The 24,613-nt window shown below is 36.8% G+C and overlaps 2 protein-coding genes and 1 long non-coding RNA gene across 5 annotated transcripts; 2 read left to right on the forward strand and 1 right to left on the reverse strand.

Annotated features, from left to right (window-relative positions):
- Positions 1-2,240: 2,240 nt before the first annotated feature.
- On the forward strand, positions 2,241-4,427 carry LOC110812774 (putative CoA ligase CCL9). Its single transcript, XM_022039617.2, has 4 exons — positions 2,241-2,614; positions 2,713-3,760; positions 3,863-3,966; positions 4,053-4,427. Exons 1-4 carry the CDS (start codon positions 2,414-2,416, stop codon positions 4,269-4,271), a joined length of 1,572 nt encoding a protein of 523 aa, XP_021895309.1. The 5' UTR covers positions 2,241-2,413; the 3' UTR covers positions 4,272-4,427.
- A 3,356-nt stretch (positions 4,428-7,783) lies between these two features.
- On the reverse strand, positions 7,784-13,607 carry LOC110812806 (uncharacterized). 2 transcript variants are annotated; one of them, XR_002539369.2, is made up of 3 exons: positions 12,106-12,244; positions 11,348-11,793; positions 7,784-11,231 (listed from the first exon to the last, which is right to left on the reverse strand). XR_002539369.2 is itself a non-coding variant. In XM_088217769.1 (3 exons), the coding sequence occupies exons 1-2, from the start codon at positions 13,268-13,270 to the stop codon at positions 12,742-12,744; spliced, it is 441 nt and encodes a 146-aa protein (XP_088073895.1). In that variant the 5' UTR covers positions 13,271-13,607; the 3' UTR covers positions 11,554-11,793; positions 12,106-12,741. The 2 variants fall into 2 exon arrangements, 1 of the variants encoding a protein (XP_088073895.1); XM_088217769.1 differs by lacking the exon at positions 7,784-11,231 and adding an exon at positions 12,850-13,607 and having other exon boundaries at positions 11,554-11,793; positions 12,106-12,761.
- LOC110812807 (uncharacterized) lies at positions 8,024-12,694 on the forward strand. Of its 2 annotated transcripts, XR_015818397.1 has the most exons (5): positions 8,024-8,140; positions 8,264-8,368; positions 8,461-8,555; positions 8,636-8,791; positions 12,076-12,694. It is a non-coding gene; the product is annotated as an uncharacterized LOC110812807 (long non-coding RNA). The 2 variants fall into 2 exon arrangements; XR_015818396.1 differs by having other exon boundaries at positions 8,461-8,791.
- Positions 13,608-24,613: the final 11,006 nt, after the last annotated feature.

Raw genomic sequence — 24,613 nt, forward strand, 5'->3', positions numbered from 1 at the left:
GGCGGATAGCCGCTGTGGACAGCGGTGCCGTCGCCAGAGCACGACGGAGCCGCCGTGCCGGAATTTCAAAATTGGCCGAGGAGACCCTGCGTCTGATTTGGAGTTTTTTGGGGACATGTGCAGGTACCGGAAGTGTGTTTCAGTTCCCGAAAAAAAATTTATGGAATCTAGGGACTGCCCGTATGCACAATGAAAAATCGATTTTAGACTTTGAATCAAGTAAGGATCTCTTACCCTATTTTTTATCACGATATTAAAGTCTAATAAATGATAAAACGGTATTTTATGAATTTATGGATATGTATAATTAATTAAGGTTTTTAATGGAGCACGAATCTGATATGCTTTTCGGTCAGTTCTTGTTTGATTTATTTTACAGTCTAAATGCAGTGTAGTATCTGATTTGTTTATTCTGTGGCTTCGTATGCATGATTCATTGTTTAATTTATTATGGTTTAATTATTGTGAATCCGATGTTATGTTTGCCTTGTTTGGTGTTCGTTATTGGTTTACGTATTCATGTTTGATTGGGTAATTGAGACTAAGAACAAATAGGAATGGGATTGAGTTGATAAATGGATAGGTTAACAGCCTCACTAGACATCCTGATAGATGGTGGACGGACTGGGTCCATTGAGGACCTTACCGGGAATATTGTCTCTCATATCGTACAGGGTATGAAGACTTTAAATATTTTGGCGCTCATACCGGACGGGGTATGGGGACAACCCGCTTCACCCTCATACTGGACGGGGTATTGAGGTTTATTATTTTGGCACCCATACCGGACGGGGTATGGGGATGGTCTTGGAATTAAGTTGTTAAAAATGAATGGTTCACGTGTGGCGGAAACCCCTATGGATCTACATGGATACTGGTAGGCTGGTAAAAGAGGAAATTTATTGCTTGATGATTGAAATATTAAAAGTATGACATGTGTTATGTTACAGAGTGCGTATGATTTCATGATATTATAATATTATTATTTTCATAAGTTGTTTTCATGAATCTTACCGAGATAAGTGGACGGTAAAAGATTTTATTATTGATAAATAAATATACTTGAAAATTTTACTCCATTGGTCGTTTTTGTTTTCTACCAACCTTTACTTCTGTGACAGTGAGATAGTGTGACATTTTTACTGGGTTAGTGTAGCTCATTCCTTACTTAACCATTTCATATTAGGAGGATTTGGTTCCCGAATCCGTTCCGCAGGAAGACGGCGAGTAGATGCTTAAAGATTTTATAGTTTTCTTTATAGTATTCATTTCTATTATTTATTTTAATTAGTTTATTCTTACATACGTTTAATTCGTTTTGGTTATTGTGTAAAGAATATTAATCATAATATTTTATTTCGTTTCCGCACTTATAATTTTATATATGTGTTCCCTTTTAATTTTTGGGATCATTACAACCCAACTCGAAGGAGTTAAATTTCACCAAATCAAGACATAAAATAAAATGTGAGCATGGACTAAAAAGGTTTAGTACGTAATTATATTTAATGAGAAGGTTAATGCACCTTCATCACGTGCTTCTTTTCTTTGGTCAAGCGAATTGATTGACCACAACCATTCAATTCATCTCCTATGACCAACAAAGTCAAATCACACAGGCCACCCGCTCGTAATATAAGAAGAAAAAAAAAAACTATATGTTCTTTTTTCTCCTTAATAAATAATTATTTTTTGCATATAAACTAAAGTAATAGAAATTAGACACTTTTTAAATTAATTGGCACGTGCGAATTGTACAAGGAGTAACCCTCGGTTTGCACAATTTCTTCATCATCTCTTTATGCTACTTGAAATATGTATTATATACATGTATTTTATCTTTCACATGGGTTTTCCAAGAATTTAAATTTTTTTTATTTTAAAAAAGTTATTATCCTTTAATTAAAAAATATATATAAATTTACAAAAATTTCTTTTAATTTTTTTAATTATCATTAATTAGATTTAGAATATATTTATAAATTTATATTTATTTTAATTTAAAAATAACTTTTACTAACCATGACATCACCTTATTTTACTAGAACTCCTCCTCCCCCCGTCAATTAGATTCACACGAAGAACGTCCAAACAGATCAACGGCTCTACTTTTCCCACGTGTCCTTTACACCACCAGGTCTGGCACACGCAAACTGACCATCTAGTTGTCAACAATTTTCCTTCCTTCCTCCTTCCTCCGCCTCCTCTCCTCTGCTATAAAATCCTTCCTTCTCTTCGTCTTCTCCATTCATACTCATTTCTATTCATCCAAACAACATTCACAGCCCCCTACAAGAAAAAAAAAAAACCGTTCTTATCATTTTCTTTCTTTGAAATATTCATATTGATTAATTCTTTCTTCAGTTACATTGTTTTCTTGTTAATAGAGAGATTTTAGGAAAACAATTAAGATATGGAGAAGCTGACCTTGACAGGCTTGTTGAAGAAGACTGCAACTGACTTCCCCAACAATCGAGCTCTCTCTGTCTCTGGAAAGCTCGATCTCACTCACTCTCAACTCCAACAACTCATTGATGAAGCCGCCTCTCTCCTCGTCGCCTCTGGAATTAACCCCGGCGATGTCGTCGCTCTCTCCTTCCCCAACACCGTTGAGGTCTGCATTTGCACCTCTGCACTACGTGTTCATGGATGATTGCTTCAATTTTCTATCAAAACAAAACCTGATTTTCGATTTTTCTTGTTCTTTTGCAGTTCGTGGTTATGTTTTTGGCAGTGATTCGGTGCCGAGCTGTAGCCGCTCCTTTGAACTCGGCTTACACAGACGAAGAATTCGAGTTTTACCTCTCGGACTCGGAGTCCAAGCTTCTCATCGTGCCGCAGGAGGGAATCAAATCGGCTCAAGCCGCCGCTTCCCGGCTCAACATTCCTCACGTAACCGCCACGCTCTCCGTTTCCGATATACCTAAAATAGTTCTCTCTTCAAAACCCGACTCCTCGCCTGAATCGGTCGCGGCCCTCGTTAACGATCCGTCTGACGTTGCTCTCTTCCTCCACACCTCTGGCACAACCAGCCGCCCCAAGGGAGTTCCCTTGACTCAGCTCAATCTCGCCGCCTCCGTTTCCAACATCAAATCGGTGTACAAGTTTACTGAGTCCGATTCCACCGTCATCGTGCTCCCGTTATTCCATGTACACGGACTGATGACCGCGTTGCTCAGCTCTCTCCTCGCCGGCGGCGCCGTGGCTCTCCCCGCTGCCGGGAGATTCTCGGCTTCAACGTTCTGGGCCGACATGATTGCGTACAAGGCCACGTGGTACACCGCGGTCCCCACAATCCACCAGATAATACTGGAGCGCCACTGCAGCAAGCCCGAACCGGCTTACCCTAAGCTACGCTTCATAAGGAGCTGTAGCGCGTCGTTAGCGCCGTCGATATTGAGTCGGCTGGAGGACACGTTCGGAGCGCCGGTGCTGGAGGCCTACGCAATGACGGAGGCGAGTCACCTGATGGCTTCAAACCCGTTGCCGGCGGATGGGGTCCATAAAGCAGGATCAGTTGGGAAGCCGGTAGGTCAAGAGATGGCTATTCTAAATGAGCAGGGCATTATCCAAGGTGTAGGTGAAAAAGGAGAGGTGTGCATCAGAGGATTAAACGTGACAAAGGGTTATAAGAACAACCCTGAAGCTAACAAGGCTGCTTTTCAATTTGGTTGGTTTCACACGGGAGATGTTGGGTTCTTTGATTCGGATGGGTATTTGCATCTTGTGGGTCGTATTAAGGAACTCATCAATCGAGGAGGTGTGTTATTTTCTTCCTCCATGTTGTTGGTATGTCAATTGGAAGTACATCAATGTATAGTGTTTGGTTGCTTACTTTTGGGTTCTTTTTCTGTAATTACAGGGGAGAAGATATCACCAATTGAAGTAGATGCTGTGCTTTTGTCTCACCCTGGCGTTGCCCAAGCAGTCGCGTTTGGAGTTCCTGATGAAAAATATGGGGAGGAGGTGAGAAACATAAAACTATTTCTTCCTAATCTTAAACCCAGTACATTATTGTTTTCATCATTGACCTTTTTCCCTTGAAAATGCAGATAAACTGCGCTGTAATTCCAAGGGAAGGAAGCGATATAAAAGAGGAAGATGTATTGGTCTTCTGCAAGAAGAATCTGGCAAGTTTCAAGGTCCCAAAGAAGGTTTTTATCACTGACTCTGTACCCAAAACTGCTACAGGAAAGATTCAGCGTCGCATAGTTGCGGAGCATTTCCTAGCTCAAATTTCCATGGCCAAAGTTCCAAAATTTGGGGCTTAGTCAATCAGATTCAAGATTCTTTCTCTACCTTAAAAAAACAATATAAGATAATTTCTTCATGTGTTTAGGATGGACAGAGAGTGTAGTTACGGTTAGTAAAAATCGAATTCATCTTTTCCTCCTTTAGCATGGAATAAAGAAATTTTGATTTGCCTTTTTCTTTTTGTTTTTTTTAATTGTTGGTGCTTTTACTTGGGAAGTCGCCGGTAGGAAAAAAGGGCATTGAATTTGTTGTACACCACGGGAGGTTGGCTTACGACTGGTAAGTATCTCTAACGTGTTGAGTTTGAAGCCATCGTTTGTGACCACTACTACGAAGCGTATCTCTCAACGTGGGGCCTGAGATGAACTTCAGCTTTTTCAGGCTAAAATTCATCCGGCGCCCAACACAAGCAAAATTTTAGGCGAAATATGATTGCAACAACTAATTTACTATTCTTTGGATTTTCAACTTTCAGTTTTCTGTACTTATAGTTAAGGGTTTCATAATTTGGTTCGGATTGGATCTAATCATCGACGTTTAGTTTAATTTTTCGTCCTCAGTTCAACAAATCAGAAAATTTTGATCATTTCCCGTCCAATCTTCACTATAAAACAGAATATTAAATTAAAATTTTAAAACAAAAATAAAACTTAGGAATTATGATACTGTAAATATTGGATTGCAATGATTATGAATTAAAAATATATATATATATTAATTAACAATTGTCAATGTAGTTGGTTTTATTTAGAACTAAGGATAATTAAAAATTAATTTTGTTGAACTAAATTTATAGTTTTATTATTTGATTGAGACAATTTTAATTTTATTATTACATAGATGTTTATTTATTTTTTATTTTTATTTTAAACAAAATTTGGTTCAATCATACTGAACAAACTTAAATTAGTTTAGTTCAAATTTAAATTCAATGAGCTCTGTTTAGTAGCGTAACAGAGTCTTTTCATGCATTTTAATGAACCCATATATTTCTAATCCACCAAACTTCTCATAAGATTTATATGAACCAAATGTGATAATCCAACATATTATAAGAGAGTTCATTATCAACCCAAGTGTGGAATGCATAGGAAGAATCATTACCTTATACGGGGTAGATTTTTCAAATTATGAATATTCACAAGTTTTAAGCAAGTGCTCAATAATTTTATTTATCTCCCCATATATAGAGAAGAAATTATCTACTAAGATATCTTTTTTGCCTCAACTTGCACCAGATTGGGAGAACATCTCTACATAACCACCATAAAAAATGTTGTATGTTGTATAACATAAGGGTATGCCATATTTTTTTTTTTAAATGAGTGATATAGGCCTTCGAACGTGGTTGTCCGATACTTTGTTGTTTGGCTTGCATGCTAGATAATTTTCACAGTGTTATTTTCATCTTTAGAAAAACTCCAAAGTTATTTATCTAAAGGAAATTTTCTACTTAATAAAATACTTCAAATATTTTATATTTTAATTGAGTGAAAAACGTTTCACAAAACTGTTGCGTGTCAGTTCAGAATATAAGAATATATTATATCCAAAATGGTGATAAGATGGCTGTCATGTGATCATGGCAACCAAACTCGATTTCTAAACTTGTGAAGGCACCCATTTATAGTTCCAAATATGTATATTCTTATTATTTCCAACTTGCCACCACAAATCCTCTTGCAAGAAATTTCTTCTATTAGAATGTTTTTCCATGTATAACTTGGCATGTTGCTACTTGCGCTGATTGAAATCATCCCATCAAAAATATCTGGCCTTTAATAAATTTAACGAGAAAGAGCTTTGATTAGTAAGGAGTCGTGTATCTTGTTCACCTCATAAAGTTAGATTGAAGCTATGAAAATCTTGGAAACCCAACTACCTTCATCTTTGCTTGAACATAATTTTTCCTGGGAGATCTATTGAATTTTTCTTTTATCCACATTATCCCAATACCAAAATCTTGAGATTATCCTCTCTAACTAATCATAAATTAACTGTGGCAACCTATGGACACTCATGTAGTAAGTCGGGATTGCCTAGCCCATTGCTTTTAACATAATCTCTTTCCTAGCCCTTGAAATCTTGTTCATTTTTATCCCCTGCACTCTTTTAGTTACTCAATTTATAAACATAACAAAAATTTGAGCGAATCAGCGATTTACCCCAATTAGGAGTCCTAAATACTTATTATGTGTTATCACCAAATTGATTCTGAGTAGTTGTGTTGATGGTCCGTTAGTATCCAGATGTATTCCTTGACAAAATTTCAGGATTACCTCTGGATCATGAAATAAAATTTTCCATTGACCTACAACCAAGCACCCAACCAATTTTTATTGCTCTTTACAGACTAGTGAGAACTGAAATGGAAGAATTAAAGAAGTAATTAATAGAACTCCAAGAGAAATGATTCATTCACCCTAGTGTTTCTCTTTGGGGTGTTCGTGTAACATTTTCCAATTAGAAAGATGGAACCAAACAAATGTGTATTGATCGTAGACAATTAAACTGGGTCACCATCAAGAATAAATATCATTTGCCCATAATTGATGACCTATTTGACCAATTACAAGGGGTGCAGATCTTTTCCAAGATCGATTTACGATCCAGTTATCATCAAGTGAAGATTAAACCTGAAGATATTTCAAAGACCACCTTTAGAACCAGGTATGACCATTACGAATTCTTGGTCTTACCTTTTGGATTGATGAATGTCCCGGAAATATTTACAGACATGATAAATAGGATGTTTGAGCTTTATTAGATCAATTTGTTATTGTGTTCATTGACGATATATTTATTTACTCCAAAAGTCAAGAAAAACATGTTGAACACTTAAGACAAGTTCTGAAAACTCTTAGAAAAGAAAAGTTGTATGCAAAATGGAGTAAACGTGCATTCTGACTCGAATAGATCACTTTTTTGGGTCATGTAGTTTTTAAAGACAGAGTATTTGTAGATCTAGTAAAAGTTGAACCTATCATGGGATTGGAACATCCCACTACGGTGTTCCTCATATACTTACATGCTAACTTCTTAAGAAAAAAAATGTTTGGTTTTTAAAAATTAATGGCTCGACCTGAGCCCGTTTTTTATGCCTTCAGAATTTTTTCCAAGTAAATAACCTCATTATTCATAGTTTTTTTAAATATTAAGCTGTCATCCACAAACAATAAACGAGATATTGGAGGAGTTGTGTGGTAAATTTTCACACGATATTGTTTACCTTCATTCTCTACTCGCCTAAGTGTATCGGAAAAAACTTCTACAATAAAAAGATAATGTGATAGGGGATTTTCTTCGTAAACACCCCTACTAAGACAAAACACACGTGAGGGTTTTCTATTAATTAGTAAAAAATAAATGATGTGAAATTCGAAATCAATAACACAATTCAAAATCTTGCATATACATCAACAATCAGAAATTAAAAGTTTTAAATAAACCTTCAGTACACCACGAAACTTACTTATTTTCTATTGCAACAAACCAGTCAAAAACTCACTCACATACTCTTAAAAGCTCGTAAGCTTAAAATAAGATATCTGAATTTTATTAATAATTTGAATTGTAAATACAAAAAGAGATGTTGGCCTCTATTTATAAAGTTGATCATTCTTATTTGACTTAAATAAGAAAACAAGAATTCTAATAAAACTCTTAATTCTAATTTACATTAAAAAACAGAATTTAATTAAAACAAAATACAAACTTTTAATTAAATAATTGTTTTCTCCTTGGGTGGCTGAGACTCTCACTTGGACTCTTCATTTGGATCCCATTTTGCTCTTGAACTCTAATTTTTTTTCCTTTTGTTTTGCAGGTGGCAGATGGACAGATGTTCCTTGCAGAATTAAGAGTGAATCAGGACTGTAGAAGCCAGGTAGGCCCCTACCTCCCCTTGACTGACAGAAACTCTCCCATGTTGTGCGACCTCCTTCCTCTTCTCTCTTTTCAGTTTCTTCTTGTACTCTACTCCGACATTCTTCTTCTTCTTATACTGCAGCCACACAGAACTCTTCTTTCTTTAATGCAAACCAGAATAGAACCAGAAAATTTGAGGGTGACTTGCGGCAAGAAAAATCTTTCTTGGGGTTGATGTTTTCTTGCAGTAAAAATCTGTTTTCCCTTTGCTTCTTCATCTCGGTTTCCTTGCTGGTTGCTAGGATTAATTTTTCCATTTGTTTTGTCTCTGTTTCGCAGGTATCCAGAATCCAATTGAGAGCACTCAAGCCTCCCTAAAGAGTAAACACAGCTCGGGTTTCTTAATTTGGTGTAGTTCCTGCGCGAATGAGCAGGTATGCACCTCCATGCTCTTCTCAAGTCAGTACAAGATATGACCCGTGTTCTTCTTGTTTTCTTGGACCTGTTCTTGCAGCTTTTTGGGCTTCAAAGTCAATTTCTTGGGTGATCCAGCCTTGGACAAAAAGATTGAAAGCTTTTTGAATCATCTGGCGTGGGCTCGGGTAATAGGTCCCTCCGGGACTTGAATCTTTCTTCCCACTTCTCCCCAATTATCTTCTTGATCTTCCAGGTAAGCATCCTTCCTTGTGTCTCTTGTGTTCAGGTTTACATTAATAAGGCATTGATGTGACACATTCCATATCAAGGGAGAAAAATTCGCATCAAACCCTAATTTAACTAGCATATTCTCCAAAAACAAACATGCAACTTTATCTTATAGTGTGACGAATATTTGCCATAAATTCGTATTGACTCGCATAAAATGAAATAGCTTTAATGCAGTAAGTGCATTATCTATAACAAGATGACCATGAATAAAAGCATATTGGGAGGGGTGAACAATCTCATTTAGGAATTTTGAAAGAAAAAGTGTATATATATGTTAACATGGTACCAAACTAACTGGAGATATCGACTCTGTACAAAAATTTTATAATGTAGTTAGTGAGTCGATGACATATTTAAAATTTACTTCACTAATCGTGTCATGTCATGCTCTAACAATAAAAATTTAAAATAATACATTCAGCTATCTTTCAATTTATATAAATCAGTTGTTTTACCCTCAAAAGTTCTAGAATTTTCTTCTTTTAAAAGAATCCAAAATAAGGATAATGGGATGAGATTTTTCAAATTTCTTTCTAAATGAATCCCTTCCCAGGGCCCACAGTTCCTCCCTAATAGACCGAGCCATCACCCAGCTAATTCTAATAATATTATAAATAGCACTCCACAACCCAAAAGCCACCGGACACCTCAGCAGAACGTGTACACAGCTTTCCTCATTTTCCATACATAGATAGCATCGCTTGGGGATCTAGCTTTTAATTTGTCAATTATCAGAATACTCTCTCTAGTTGCTTCCTATGCAGAAAAAAGCAACTCTAGGAGGTACACCTTTGCCTTCAAAATCTGTCGTATAGGGAAATTTGAAATCACAACATTATTTCTACGTGTTAAGTGCTTATGGTAAGACTTTACAAAATATTCACCACTTTTATCCAACTTCCACTGCACCTTATCCTCCCAAAAGACATCTGTTGTTTAGCAAGTAAAAGTAGTTGATTCTCAAACTCTCCTGAGTTCCCAATCCTACAAGTTTCTTATAATATTGTACGCCACCATATTTTGTGCCTGAGACAGAAAAAATTCTGAGAAACCTCCTCATTAAACAAACATTATCTATTCAAATATCCTTCCATTTAGAATTAATTTCAAATGATTAGCAATACAAGTGATAGTTAATTTCATGATTACATCACACAAGTTAATAGACCTAAAGTCAGATGGTTCTTTTCGGTGTCTAATCTTAGGTATCAAAGTTATGAATGTATTAATCATATTTCCCAAAACCCAAGAAGTTTAAAATAAAGTATATAACATCATCTTTAATTATACGACATAATTTCTTAAAAGAAAATATAGGAGACATATCATTAGGTCTAGGTGCCTTCGTCGGGTGCATCTGTTCAGGGTCATGAGCATGACAGCTCCTATGCAAGGTTCAAGCAAACATTTTATTCATCTCCTGGGTGACTAGTCTTTCCACACCCTCCAGAAGTGTCATTTCCAGATCTTACTCTGCTTGAAAAACATTTAAGAAATGTATATAAAAGAAAATTCTCCATTTGGTCTTGCTCCGAGATCCAAACCCCTAATAGTGTTTTAATACGTGAGAACTTATTTATTCTCCATCATGTTGCCTTGACATGAAAAAAACGACTATTTCTATCACCATATTCAAACCAATTGTTAATGTACTAAAACTTTTATTCTTGGTACACATTTATGTTAAAGTGCATGTTTGTTTAAATAGGTACATAAATTCTAAGATATATGTAGGTACATGATTAAGGTGCATATAGGTGCATGAATTTAACGTGCATGTAAGTATATTTACGTATTATCTATCATATGCATGTATCTTCTTTCCTATATAAGTTCCTTTTACATTTATGAGAGTATGTACGTCATCTTGAGAACGTGAAGATATGAAAATACCACCATTAGTACTTATTAAACAATCATCAATATGAGATAAAACTAAATTCTCTGACTTGTTTTGGGTATGAGAAACAAATGAGAATACATGTAATACAAAAAACACATCTCAGGAAACAAATATTTTTTGAGATGTGAGGTCATACAGTCTGAAGGCTATGATGTGAGAAGGGTAGCCAAGAAATACATTTGACAGCCTGAGGATCAAATTTGGACCAATTGACATTATTTGTGGATGCATAGCACAAAATGCCAAATACTTTTAGATGATTGAGTTTTGGTGTAGGATTGGATAAGATTTCATAAGAGGTTTAGTTGTTGATGACAGGTGAAGGTATCCGGTTAATGAGATATATTGCTTATAATACAGTCTGCCCAAAACTTAAGTGGCAGATTGGCTTGAAACTACAGAGACCTTACTACAGTCATTATGTGTTGATGTTTCCTATCCACCACATTGTTTTCTTGCGGTGTGTAGAGTCAAGAATTTTGATGAAGAGTCCCCTTTTCTGCATAAAATTTTGGTATGCTTAAACTCTTTACCATTATCAGATCTAATACATTTTATCTTTTGCCTGAACTAAGTTTCTACATATGAAAAGAAATTGATAATAATCTTGCATACCTCAACTTTTGATTTCATAGGAAATAACCAGGTATACCGACTCCTGTCATCAAAAATGGTTAAGGGGTAATGATGTCCATATAGGGGTGCAATAGAAAATGGGTCCCAAATGTTAAGATGTACTAAATCAAAGTTGTTCTGACGTATTGAATTACCTATTGGAAAAGACAAACATTGTTGTTTTGCAAAATGACAAGTATCACATGTAGTTGAAAAATAAGGGATAATAACTATCAAGTTTGTGCAACATTAGTAATCTTTGGTAAAAATGGGTGGCCAAAACGAAAGTGTCATAATGTTTGGCTATTAACAATTGTCAGAATGAACAACAGAATCTTGTTTAACATTGAACTAACAGTTGAAATTTTTTTATCCCTTGAAGCTTGGAGATGATATAGCTCATGTATCTGTTTAGCTGAACCAATCAGCTTCGAGCTTTGAATTTCCTGAATCAGACAACAATTTTATTGAATATTAAGCAGTAAGTAGAAATATGTAACAAACGGCTAACAGAGATAAGATTCAATGAAAATTGAGGAACATAAAGGGCATTATGCAATATAAGGTTTGATGTGAGATGTACATCACCAATATGAGTAATATGCACTATCTGGAAATTAGATAATTTTGTAGACAGGTTTCTGATTAATCTATAAGAATCAAACAGCTCAAGGGCATATGGTATGTTGCCCCTGAATCTATAATCCAATCATCTACATTATTTGCAGGTACTTTAAAAGGGGACGAAAGGGTATTACCTTGTTATGTTGAAGACTGGAAGTGTTCTGTGAGATTGTTGACTCTTGGTAAGTTTCTAATGTTTTCTGTTGGATTAATGTCTGATGAAGTAGGCTGAATCAGAGTAAGAATTTTATTGTACTGCTCCTTGGTGAATGAAAAAGGCAAGCTTCTGACATGTTGCATTGGCTTCAAATTTTGTACGGGAATCTCCACTATTACTACTTCTGTCTATTTGTAAATCAGATGCATAAGTGTTGACTTGGTTAGCATTTGAATTATTCTTTGATCTGGGTTTTTAGCCTGGCGGATAGCCTTGCTTCTTCTAGCACCTATCGACAGTGTGCCCCAATAATCCACAATGTGTACAGGTTGCTCTGCTATTGTCCCCAATCCCAGAAACTTTCCTTGTATTATTATTAGAGGAGTTGTATGTAGAGTTGTTGTATGTCTTTCCACTCCTAGGTGTCTGTACATTACCTCCTCTGTTTGTATACAGTATGCTTGTCTCATACTGTCGTGCAGGTACTCTTATGTTTATGCTTCTCTCATGCTGGATTACTAAGGCAAACACTTCATTGATATTCGGTAAGGGTTCCATTAGAAGTATCTGTGCCTTCACTAAGCTAAATGTTTCATTCAGGCCTTTCAAGAATCTAATGACCTGGTCTTGTTCCTGATATTTTCGTATCACAGAAATAACAATACATCTTCATCCCCAAATAATTTTCAGCTTTGTAAATATTCGGTAACTGAAGACGTACCTTGCTTCAGAGAATACAGCTCTTCTTGGAGGTCAGAAATTCTGACTGTATCCCCTAGAGTGGATCTTTCATGCAGATCTTTCCAAAGATCCTTCGCGTGATCTATCAACAACACACTTTGGGCAATCGATGGTGATAAGGACCTGATTATCCAACACAGTACCATTGCATTGCACCGCTTCCATGATCCATACATCGGATCATCTTTGGACGGACTCTGTATGGATCCGTCAACAAACTTCAGTTTGTCCTTTGATATTAGGGCCATTCTCATTGCCCTTGACCAGGAGTGGAAATTGACTCCGGGGAGAACGGTGGATGTAAGTTGGAGAGCTGGACTCTCGTCTGGATGTAGGTAAAAAGGATTGGACAGAAACTCTTCCAGTTTTGACGAATCAAATGCGGCCATCGTACTATCCATGTAAATCAGGGAATAAAGAAAAATATTCTTCTTCTTTACCTTCTGTGATTTTCTAGATTAGGATCGATCCAGAACGAAGCGGATGACCGAACCTAGGGCTTCTTCTCTTGACCGATAGTGAAGAAATCTTCTTGATTTTACTGATTATTTGCGCTCTGAAGCCATATCAGACGGCTTCGCTTACAGGATCTACAAGAAATTTCTACAGATCTTTAAGACTTGAGATCAGATTAAACTGGAATGAGACAGATGAAGGAACTTTCGAGAGAGAGAGAGAGAGAGAAAACGCAGGCGGGAAATTGGGAAAAATGAAAAAGCATATTTCACTAATGCGACGTCGGTATTTATACAGAAAGTTTAATTAGTGCTAATTACAAAATTTGATTAGCTACTAATAATAATTAAGCTAATTTAGTTACTGTTAACTTTGACTTGCTTTTGACCGGGTTCTGACTTGTTCAGTCCCTTCCTCTATTACCCTTCTTCAAGTCCGTCAACAGATTCCCCTGAAAGCTGTCGTCATCTTGTCCCTTTACGTCGTCGCTTCCTATTCTCTATCTTTAGGGAGAGTTAAAACCTTAATATATATAAATATAAGGAGGAAAGTATATACAAAGAGAGGGACAGGGAACACTACAAATATATATATATATATATGCCATATGTATAATATTAGTTCCCCAACTGTACACGTTTATTTATCATGGCTTATAACTAAATGGATCATATTTCTCCTTGACCTTGCCTATGATATAGAATTCACTAACCAGAATCAACTAAAGATAGAGACGACAAAAGACTAGTAAATGGAAGAGGAGACAACAGTGTGTCTGGAGATGACGACGTGCATACATAAATATATACATGAATATTATGTATATGGCATGAGAAAGAAGCAAGAAAGAAATGAGTGAAGTGAGAGAGAGAAAAAAGAGAAAGAAGAGGAGAAAGAAAGTAGTGGAAGAGAGGGAAACATATAGAGAGGAGGAGAGAGATGAGGAAGAAGAGAAGGAAGAGCGAGGCGTAAAAGGGAAGGTATTTATAGTTTTTCAGACAAGTTCATATGTGTTTATCCATCACAATCCTACATGACATGTGCGTGAAAAAGTATCTAATCAAATTATGCCACGTCCACAAACGTTGAGGATGTAAGCATGCATTCGCAAGGGGACTAATTTGTACATATTTTTAAAGGATGAGAAGTAGTTTGACATAAAAGATGAATAAAGACCAAATTGAATAAAAAAAATAGAACATAGATCAAAAATACATTTAAGCCATTATTTTTACAAATACATAAATATTGTGAAACGAGGTTTGAGCAACAGCATTGATGGGTATAAAAAATTTTGTACAATTCGTCTGTTTCAACTTGTAAGGATCCAGAATTAGAAAAAAAATAAATTTATAAAGTTAATGCGAAAGCGATTAATAGAGTTAGCATTTACATTACTTATATAATAATTTAAAATGTTCAATAGAATTACGAAATTATACATTTTAAAAGATAAACGGTAATTAAAAAAATGAAACAAAAAACAAATAACTAAACATCATATTATAATCTTCACTAGTACTTGAATGGAGTTTATATAGTAAACTACTCTCAAACCTCTTACTGATCGGGATTTTGATCTTAGTTCTCTTAATCTAAAATAGTTAATAAAATAGTGAGTTATACTAATTCAGTAAAAATATCACGCTAATCACAGATACTAAAAACTGAAGATTAATAAAAATTATAAAACAACTAATGGAACACTTAATTTGAGTAAATTTATTTAATATAACGAAAATCATTTATTCCGAACTTACCGTAATGAGTTTTTTAAAACAACCTATGAATACCCATATCCATATTGTTTTTTACTTTCACACATAAAAGAACAAAAAATAATAAATTTCCTTTTTTACCTGCTACTGGTACCCTAGGGGGGTACATAAAGGTGTTTTCCCTATTCGTGAACCCAATAATCAATTTTAATAATTAACCGGTTGTCCCTATACCATGTCCGAAAATAGACACCAAACATTCTATCGCCTCAATACCCCGTTTGGTATGAGGGTAAATTATATCTCCCAAACCTTTCCGGTAAAGGATTTCTCAACTCTGTCCGACTAAAGTAACATTCATGGTAGGGTTCCCTATGTACAGGGGTCATCTGCCTTTTTTGTAGGTACCTAGTAAGTCTTTCACATACAAATTTTCATCAATAAACAACTAACAACGCATATCAATATCTCATATCATATTCACATATTAATTGAACTACATTCATAATGGCGGTATATAACCAAAATAACCAAATAAGTCGATAAAACCATTGAAGCTATAAAATAAAAACATGTACTATACGAAAATCAAGCAAGTATAACAGTACAGGAAAATAAACAGGAAATCAAGATAATTGTGAACTAATCGGTTTCGGTTCCACTAGTGACCTGTAATTATTTTTTGAATTTTCTAAATTTTTACAAAATATAAAACCATACATCGTTAAGCCTCAATTTATCGTAACAGAGAATAGGGTGAAGGATCTTTACCTGGATCGGCGTTTTAAGATGTTGAGCTTTCTACTACGCATCTTAACGAGTACCAGGTTCCCTGAATTTTTCATGTGAAATTCAAAACACTCGTCACACATCTAAAAATACTCCATAAATCTAAAATCGGTGTCTAAAACTCATTTTCGCCAATTTTTTATGTTCCGACATAGTGCCGCCACCGTGCTTCAACACCAACTCCGCCACCATGCTCCGCACTAGCTCCACTGCCCACGGTGGTGGTTTGCCTCGACCTAGCCAATTTTTAACCGGTTTTAACTGGTTTTGGTTATATTCCTGCAAAAAAAATACATTAGGGCCCTAGTTGGCTGAAAAATCTAAAAAATAACCGAACCTACTAGTAGGGGGACTTTCGGGTGTGGCAACTCCGTTGGTCCTCCTTTGCGGTTGAGGTTCTTTCTTCAGCTACCTTGCACAGAAAATGACGGTGAGCACAATGATCAAAAAATCACATGAAATGAGAATCGAAAAGGGACTCATTTGAGGAAATTTGGGATTTTAGCCGCAGCAGCTCTATCGGGCTTTACCTGCAGTTTCTGACTCAACCGTAATTCTTCTTGCTCTGATTTAGTCACATGGGTATTCAAAATCGAATTTCGAACATATAATAGAAAATTTTACCTTTTTTGGCAGTCAGCGGTGGCTCTAGTGCTGCGACGGTGGCTCTAGTGTGGAGGCGGTCGGCGATCGACCTCCTTTTCCAACGTCTGGTTCTTCTCCGGTGGGGGCTGGCGGCTAGGGTTTTGATTTTCATGTGATGTGTTGATCTGGAGCGTTCATCGTGATCGATCTCATCCGTCTGATCGTGCTTAAGGAAGAAACGAATCTGAACCGTTCATGACGATTAATCTCAACTGTCTGATCGTGCCTAAAGTGGAAACGAATCCAAACTGTCAACGCCTGCGAGACTGATCTTGAGCCATCCGATCGTGGGGCACCCGAAATGCCAACATGGCCTCCTGCGTGGCACTAACGTCAGTGCGCCTTGTCACGCGACGCACTCCGGTTCGTCAAGGCTACTAACTAAGCAGTCCTATGTGGTTGAATTTTTTCTATTTGCAGTTTGACCTCCTATTTTTAATTTGTCTTTCAAAAACACCCTCCGAACTTAAATTTTCACCTATTCTTTTCAAAATTATTTTCAATTTCGTCCCTAATTTATTTTTTCTCAAAAATTCAATCAAATTAAAATAAAATAAATTTTTTTAATTATTTATATATATTTCATAATCATTAAAATTATCCCACGCTAATTTTTGGGCCCATATGTTACAACTCTCCCCCTCTTAAAAGAAATTTGATCCATCAAATTTGTTGCCTTTTTACTAGTCAAATAGCTGGGGATACTAGGCCCTGAAGCTTGATTCTCGTTCCCAAGTGGCCTCTTCCTGCATATGGTTTTGCCATAGGACCTTGATGAATGAAATTTCTCGGTTGCGGAGTACTCTACTCTTTTGGTCTACAATGTCTACTGGTACCTCTTCATATGATAGATCCTTTTAGAGTAAAAGGGGCTCGTGGGACAGGATGTATGAGGGGTCTAGGTTGTACTTGCGTAGCATAGATACGTAGAACACATTATGAACCTTGGATAGGTCTGGAGATAGTATCAGTCTGTAAGCAGTCGTACCAATCCAGTTTAAGATCTCAAATGGTCCAATGAATAAGGGATTTAATTTTTTCCTCTTACCAAACCTATTGATCCATTTAAAATGAGTGACCTTAAGAAACACTTGGTTACCTTTCTCAAATTCTAAATCCCTACTCTGGGAGTCCGCATAACTTTTCTGTCTATTTTGAACTATCTGAATGTTCTTTCTGATCTTAATTATTTTGATTGTAGTCTCCTCCACAAGATTTGGGTCGAATAATTTTCTATCACCCACTTCTTCCCAACAGATCGACGATCTGCACGGACGGCCATACAATGCCTCGTACGGAGCCATGTCGATACTTGTATGGTAGCTATTATTGTAGGTGAATTCTATCATAGGTATGTATTTATCTCAATGGCTTCCAAAGTCTAGAATACAAATTCGGAGCATATCCTCCAATGTATGAATCGTCCTCTCTGATTGTCTATCAGTTTGAGGGTGAAATGTGGTACTAAGGGATAATTTCATTTCCATGACTTGCTGAAAACTAGACCAAAATCGAGAAGTGAACCTAGGGTCTCTATCAGATACTATTGACACTGGAACCGTATATAACTTGACTATCTTTTGGATATATATTTTTACTAGGTTATCCAAGAGATCAGTCATCTTGATAGCCAAGAAGTGAGAATACTTGGTGAGTCGATCGATAATTATCCAAATGACATCGTGTCCTGAGCGTGCCTTAGGCAACCCTGTTACGAAATTCATTGTAATATGTTCTCATTTTCACTTCGAGATCGGTAATGGCTGAAGTAACCTGTCTGGACGTTGATGTTCTGCCTTAACCTATTGGTATACTAGACACTTGGAAACAAAGTCGGCTACCTCTATCTTCATCCTACTCTACTAAAATTGGGGTCGAACACTTTGATATATTTTTGTACTTTCGGGATGTATGGCGAACTTGGAGCTATGAGCCTCTATCATGATGTCCTTTTTTAGTTCACTATCATTTGGAATGCACACTCTGTCTTGAAACTTGAGCAATCCATCAGTAACGACTCAAAATTATGGATGTACTCCATGTTCTGCGTTTTTCTTGAAGGCGGCTATAGTGGAATCGGTTAATTGAGCTTCTCTTATTCTCTCTATATCAATTCGGGTTGGACAGTCAGGTAGACCAAATATGCAATTCTCTTTAAGTTCTGAAGTCGTATATGTTGCGTGGCCCCTATTACCTTACATTCAGAAATCATAATGTGAGCTAACATACCTGCACTTTTTCTACTGAGCGCGTTAGCTACTACATTGCCCTTATCCGGGTGATACAAAATATTACAATCATAATTCTTGAGGAGCTCTATCCAACGCCTCTGACGCATGTTCAGATCATTCTAAGTGAATATGTGCTTCAAGCTCTTATGATCAATAAAAATATCAAAAGTCTTCCCATACAGGTAGTAGCATAAGGTCTTCAAGATGTGGATAATGGCAGCAAGTTCCAAGTTATTGGTGAGATAATTTTTCTTATGATTCTTCAACTGTCTAAATTCATAGACTATGACATTTTCATGTTGTATTAAAATACAATCCACTCCCAAGTAGGAGGCATCACTGTACATTGTATGTCCATCTGTTCCACTCGATAAAGCCAATACGGGTATAGTAGTCAACCACTTATTGAGTTCTGTAAAGCTCCTTTCGCAATTCATGTTTCATTCAAACTTAACATTCTTCTTTTGGAGCCAGGTCAAAGGAACGACTAGGTTGGAAAATTCTTCTACAAACCTGCGGTAATAACCTGTCATTCTCAAAAAGTTACGAATCTCCTTAACCGATGTCAGTTTCTCTCATTCAAACATTGTCTTAACTTTTTCGGGGTTCACTGATACTCCATCCCTTGATATGATGTGTCCACAAAATGTAGTCTACTCGGGTTAGAACTCACACTTGCTCAATTTTAAATATAGTTCCTTCTCCTTGAGAATCTGTAAAACCTGAGTCAGGTGGTGAGTGTGTTCCTCTCTACTCCTTGAATATACCAAGATATAATCGGTAAATACAATGAGATCCAAAAATTGTCTGAAAACCATATTCATCAAGTTCATAAAAATGGTTGGTGCATTGGTTAGTTCAAATTGCATGACTAGAAACTCATAATGTCCGTACCTGGTTCTGAAAGCTGTCTTGAAAATGTCTTCTGCTCTGATCTTTACCTGGTTGTAACCCAAACGTAAATCTATTTTGGAGAAGACTTGGACACCTTACAACTAGTCAAAAATATTATTAATTCCAGGGATAAGGTACTTGTTCTTGATCGTAACTTGGTTCAATCCCTTGTAGTTAATACACAATCGTAACGTCCCATCTCCTTTTCTTGCAAATGTGACTCCAACACTCCAAGGGGATATGCTATGTTGGATGAACCCACTATCTTGTAATTCATTGATCTATTTCCTCAGTTCTTTCATCTCAACATGGCTCATGCAGTAAGAGGTAACATAGATAGGCTGGGTATCAGGCTGAACATCTATGGTGAACTTAACTCTCATATCTACTAGCAGTACAATCAGAAAATACATTTGAAAAGTCTCGAACTACTAGGATCTCTTGAATGCAAACTTCTTTTTTAGGTTTGTCTAATGTAGAGAAGACAACAGAGTTAAAGCACTATATAATGAGAAAATTACCATGAAAAAATAACATTTAAAATTTTCATTAACTTGTAAATGGCTTTTCGTTAGGAGAGTTAAATACAAATTTCTTGTGAAAATAATTTACGGTGGTGTGTTATGCCGCTAACCAGTTCATTCCCAAGATTACATCAAAGTTCTCCGTGTAAATCTCTATTAGGTCCACACTCAATTTTCTACTTGTTATGTCTATGAGACAAGCTTTATATATAACTTTTTCTAGTAGTGTCCTACTTTCAGGAGTAGATATAAACAATATAAAATCAAGTATTTCTAATGATACATTTAAGTTTTATATAAAAAGTGTATGAGACAAACGAATGTGAAACACTAGTATCAATCAAAATATGTGCAAGGTTATTACAGATAGTGTACCCTGTATTACGTCCAGGTTAGCTTGAGCATCCTGCTGAGTTAGGTTGTAAGCTTTCCCTTGGATAAGAGGTCTGGCCTGGTTCTGATTTTGTTGGCACTCTCTCGCGTAATGTTGGGTACTTTCACATATGCGACAAGTATTATTAAGACGATAGCAGGGTCGGTCCCCACGATCCTTGCCATTGTGCTAGCAAGTCCTACTGCTGCCTGTTATCGGAGCCTGATGAGGAGCGTGAGTCACTGGTCTAGACCTCTTGTTTTGCTAAATTGGTGCAGTGGGTGTTGGTATGCGGTGTGAAACTAGGGGTCTGGGATTCCCTCCTGCTGGAAAAAAGAAACGAAAATTCATCTCCACTAGTTATTCCTTGACCAGAACGACTGAGTAGGTGCTAAGCTCAAATACGTACAGCTGCTGTCTAATCTCAGGGTAGAGGCCCCATTCAAACTTCCTTGTTTTCCTGCCTTCATCCATCATGCTCTCAGAAGAATATTGGCCCAACTCTAGGAACCTTCGGGCATACTCCGACATAGTCATCTCACCATATATTAGGTGTGTAAACTCAATCTCCTTCAAATGCTGGAGGTGCTCTAGGAGGTACTCTGCATTGAAGGCCATCAGGAATAGTTCCCAAGTGATTGGATTAGACAGGGTGGCCTGCCTCTCTTACAAGCATGTAAGTAACAAGTACAAACTTCTGTTCGGGAACTACCCAAGAGTCGCGAAGGCCTTTTATGTCTCAGTCAATCGATACTTGGCTTTTTCAAAAGAAGATGCACCTATAAAAGTAGATGGATTTAGTTTTTTGTACCTTTCAATGTAGTCTGGGTCCATCACGAGTGGAACTAGGTCCCGTGGAAGAGGAACTGGATTATGCTGGGGAGGGACAGGGTTGCCCTGTGACAATTTCGGATGATACGGTGGAGGTATCGGGTTGTACTGTAGTAGTACTAGATGATGCGGTAGAGGCACTAGATTGTACTATGGTGGTGCTAAATGGTACAGTGGAGGAAAAGGGTTGTACCAAGGTGGCTACAGTTCTTCCTACTGCAAGGGTGGTTTAAATTATGGCAGTGGGAGAGGGTCAGATAGCTCTCTTCTTTCCTCCCAGGTCTGCTGGGCAGAGATGAGTCTCTCTTGCATCTCAAAGAGTCGGTCAACATCTTCTCGAAGTGAGCCATCCCGGGTTGCTCGATTTAGTGGAGGGTCTTCCTCTCCTCATTTCCTTGTACCTACATTTCACAAGGAAATGTTGAGTGATAACTTGTATTTAATATTTTTTTTAGTCTTGTGCAATGAATGGTTCCTAAGAACGCGACTCTGGTACCAACTGTAAGGACCTGCAACTAGAAGGGAAATAAATTTATAAATTTAATGCAGAAGCGATTAATAGAGTTAGGGTTTACATTCCTTACACAATAATTTAGAATGCTCAATAGGACTACGAGAATATTCTTTCTAAAATATAAACGGTAATTAAAAAAATAAAACGAAAAAAGAATAACTAAACATCCTAAGACAACCTTCACTAGCACTTGAAGGGAGTTTGGATAGTGAACTACTCTCAAACCTCTTGCTGATTGGGATCTAGATTTTATCTTTCTTGATTTGAAATAGTTAATGAAATGGTGAGTTATACTAATCCGGTAAAAATATCAAGCTAATCACAAATATAGAAAATTAAATATTGATAAAAATCATAAAACAACTAATTGAGCATTTAATTTGAGTAAATTTATTTAATATAAGAAAACCGTTTATTCTGAACTTACTGTAACAAGTTTTTCAAAACAACCTATGATTGGGCGATCTTATGTGGCCGAATTTTCTCTATTTACACTTTGATCATATGTTTTTAATTTTTTAAAAAAAAAACACTTTCTGAACTCAAATTTTCACATCTTCTTCTTAAAATTATTTTTAATTTCGTCCATAATTTATTTTTTCTCAAAAATTTAATTAAATTAAAATAAAATAAAATTTATTAATTATTTATATATATATATATATATTTATATTTCATAATGCATAAAATTATTACGAATCAATTTTCAAACTCAAGTGTTACACAACATATCACGGATGAAATATAAAATAGTGTTAATAGAAAGTTATAAATTTGTCATATGAATTGGATGGATGTAATTTTAATGATTTATCTTTAAATTATATTTTATTGATTATCACTTAAAATTTTTAATAAAAATTTAATTTATTTTTAAATAATCTATAAGACTTTTAAAAAATTTTAAAAAATAAATAAATGGGATGAATAGAATGTAAAATATTTTAACCTTAGAGCAGGTGATAGATAAATAATCTTCTATACACTTTGGTATATTTATTGTAACGGCCCCAGAAATTTAAAATGGAATGTATATTAAAAATATCAAATGCGGAAGCGAAGTCAAAATTCGATTAACATCCCTTACACTAAAACCAAAAACGTGCTCAAAATATAAAAGATCAAACTAACTAAAAGAGAGATTCGAAAGTAAACTATGAATATGACTTTGGAGTCTTTAAGCGTCCCCTTCGTCGTCTTCTTGCGGAACGGGCTCGGGAACAATGTCTTCCTGATCTGAAATGATTAAATAAGGAATGAGCTACACTAGCCCAGTAAGGACATCACGATATCTCACCGTCACGGAGATAAAGGTGGGTAGAAAATACAAAAAGACCAATGGAGCATAATTTACAATAAACTCATTTATCAGTAATAAAACCCTTTACCATTCACTTACCTCGATGAAATTCATAAAACAATATACGAAAGCAATAACATTATCATAATCATGAAATCATATAAACTGTGTAACATAATACTCATCACGCCCTTGCAATTCAATCATTTCACAATTACTTTTCCTCATTCACCAGCCTACTAGTATCCATGGGGATCCATAGGGGTCCCGCTACCCGTTACCCTTAATACTTGTAATCAGATTCCAGGACCGTCCCCATACCCCGTCCGGTATGGGCGCCAAAACTGTAAACCTTAATACCCCGTCCGGTATGAGGGTGAAACGGGCCGTCCCCATACCCCGTCCGGTATGGGCGCCAAAACACATAAGATCTCCATACCCCGTCCGGTATGAGAGACCACAATCCCGGTAGGGTCCCCTACGGACCCGGTCCGTCCACCATCTCCCAGGATATCTAGTCAGGCTGACCCCATTACACAATTATCAATTTATACAATCTTCCATTCTTCTTTCCCTCAATCAGCATCGTCAATTCGCATTTAGATAAGCAAACAGTAATTCATGCCAAACAGACAACATACAGTATCGGTATTTCAGTCATTCAACCAACAATCAATAAAACAGTAAAATATGCACACGAAACTATAAAATGAAAACATCAAACCTCATACTGCATTTAATACTGAAAATTAGATCAAACAATAACAGACCAACATTGTATCAGACTCGGGCTCCATTGGCAACCTCAATCAATTATACATCTATAAAGTCTCAAATTACTGTTTAATTATTTATTAAGCTTTAATACCGTGATAGGAAATAGGGTGAGGGATCCTTACTCGTTTCGGGGTCCGAACACGGCTTCACAGTGCGCCTACAGGCTGTCCCTATTTTTCCCTGAATTTTTCTCGGGGAACTGAAACGCACTACTGGTACCTGTACGTGTTCCAAAAAAATCCCAAATTAGGCCCAGGGCCCCTTTCGGCCCAAATCGTAACTCCGGCACGGCGGCTCCGCCGTGCTCCGGCGACGGCGACGGCGGTTTGCCTCGGATTGGCCGTTTTCTTGTGAAGTTCGTGTTTTGGTGATTCGGCTCTGATCAACCTGTAGAGAAAAGAATGGTGATCACGGTGATATAAAAATTGCATTAAACGGAGGCCGGGAAGGGCCTCATCGGAGGCAAAAATCGAGAAGGGGCGCGGCGGCGCCGCTGGCTTTCGGCCGTGTTTTCCGGCCGTTTGGCCAGGATTTTGGCTCCGATTTGGCCACTGGGGAAATCAGCGTGGAAAAACGAGTAGGGGGTATGAAATTTACCTCGATCGGCGGTCGGAAATCCCTCCGGTGTGGCGGCGGGTGGCGGCGGCCGGCTTCTGGTTCGTCTTCTCCGGCGAGCGGCAAGCGGCTAGGGT

Source organism: Carica papaya, chromosome 4 (assembly GCF_054855325.1).
Source record: "Carica papaya isolate Zhongbai chromosome 4, ASM5485532v1, whole genome shotgun sequence".
In the NCBI taxonomy this organism is placed as follows: Eukaryota; Viridiplantae; Streptophyta; class Magnoliopsida; order Brassicales; family Caricaceae; genus Carica; species Carica papaya.

Excerpts from the sequence above, each read along its gene's own strand:
- LOC110812806 (XM_088217769.1), bottom strand. The coding sequence starts at position 13,270 with ATGGATAGTACGATGGCCGCATTTGATTCGTCAAAACTGGAAGAGTTT. Across the intron at positions 12,762-12,849 it reads GCTGTATTCTCTGAAGCAAG|GAACAAGACCAGGTCATTAG; the intron begins GTACGTCTTCAG and ends CGAAAATATCAG.
- LOC110812774 (XM_022039617.2), top strand. The coding sequence starts at position 2,414 with ATGGAGAAGCTGACCTTGACAGGCTTGTTGAAGAAGACTGCAACTGAC. Across the intron at positions 2,615-2,712 it reads CCTTCCCCAACACCGTTGAG|TTCGTGGTTATGTTTTTGGC; the intron begins GTCTGCATTTGC and ends GTTCTTTTGCAG. Across the intron at positions 3,967-4,052 it reads ATGAAAAATATGGGGAGGAG|ATAAACTGCGCTGTAATTCC; the intron begins GTGAGAAACATA and ends TTGAAAATGCAG.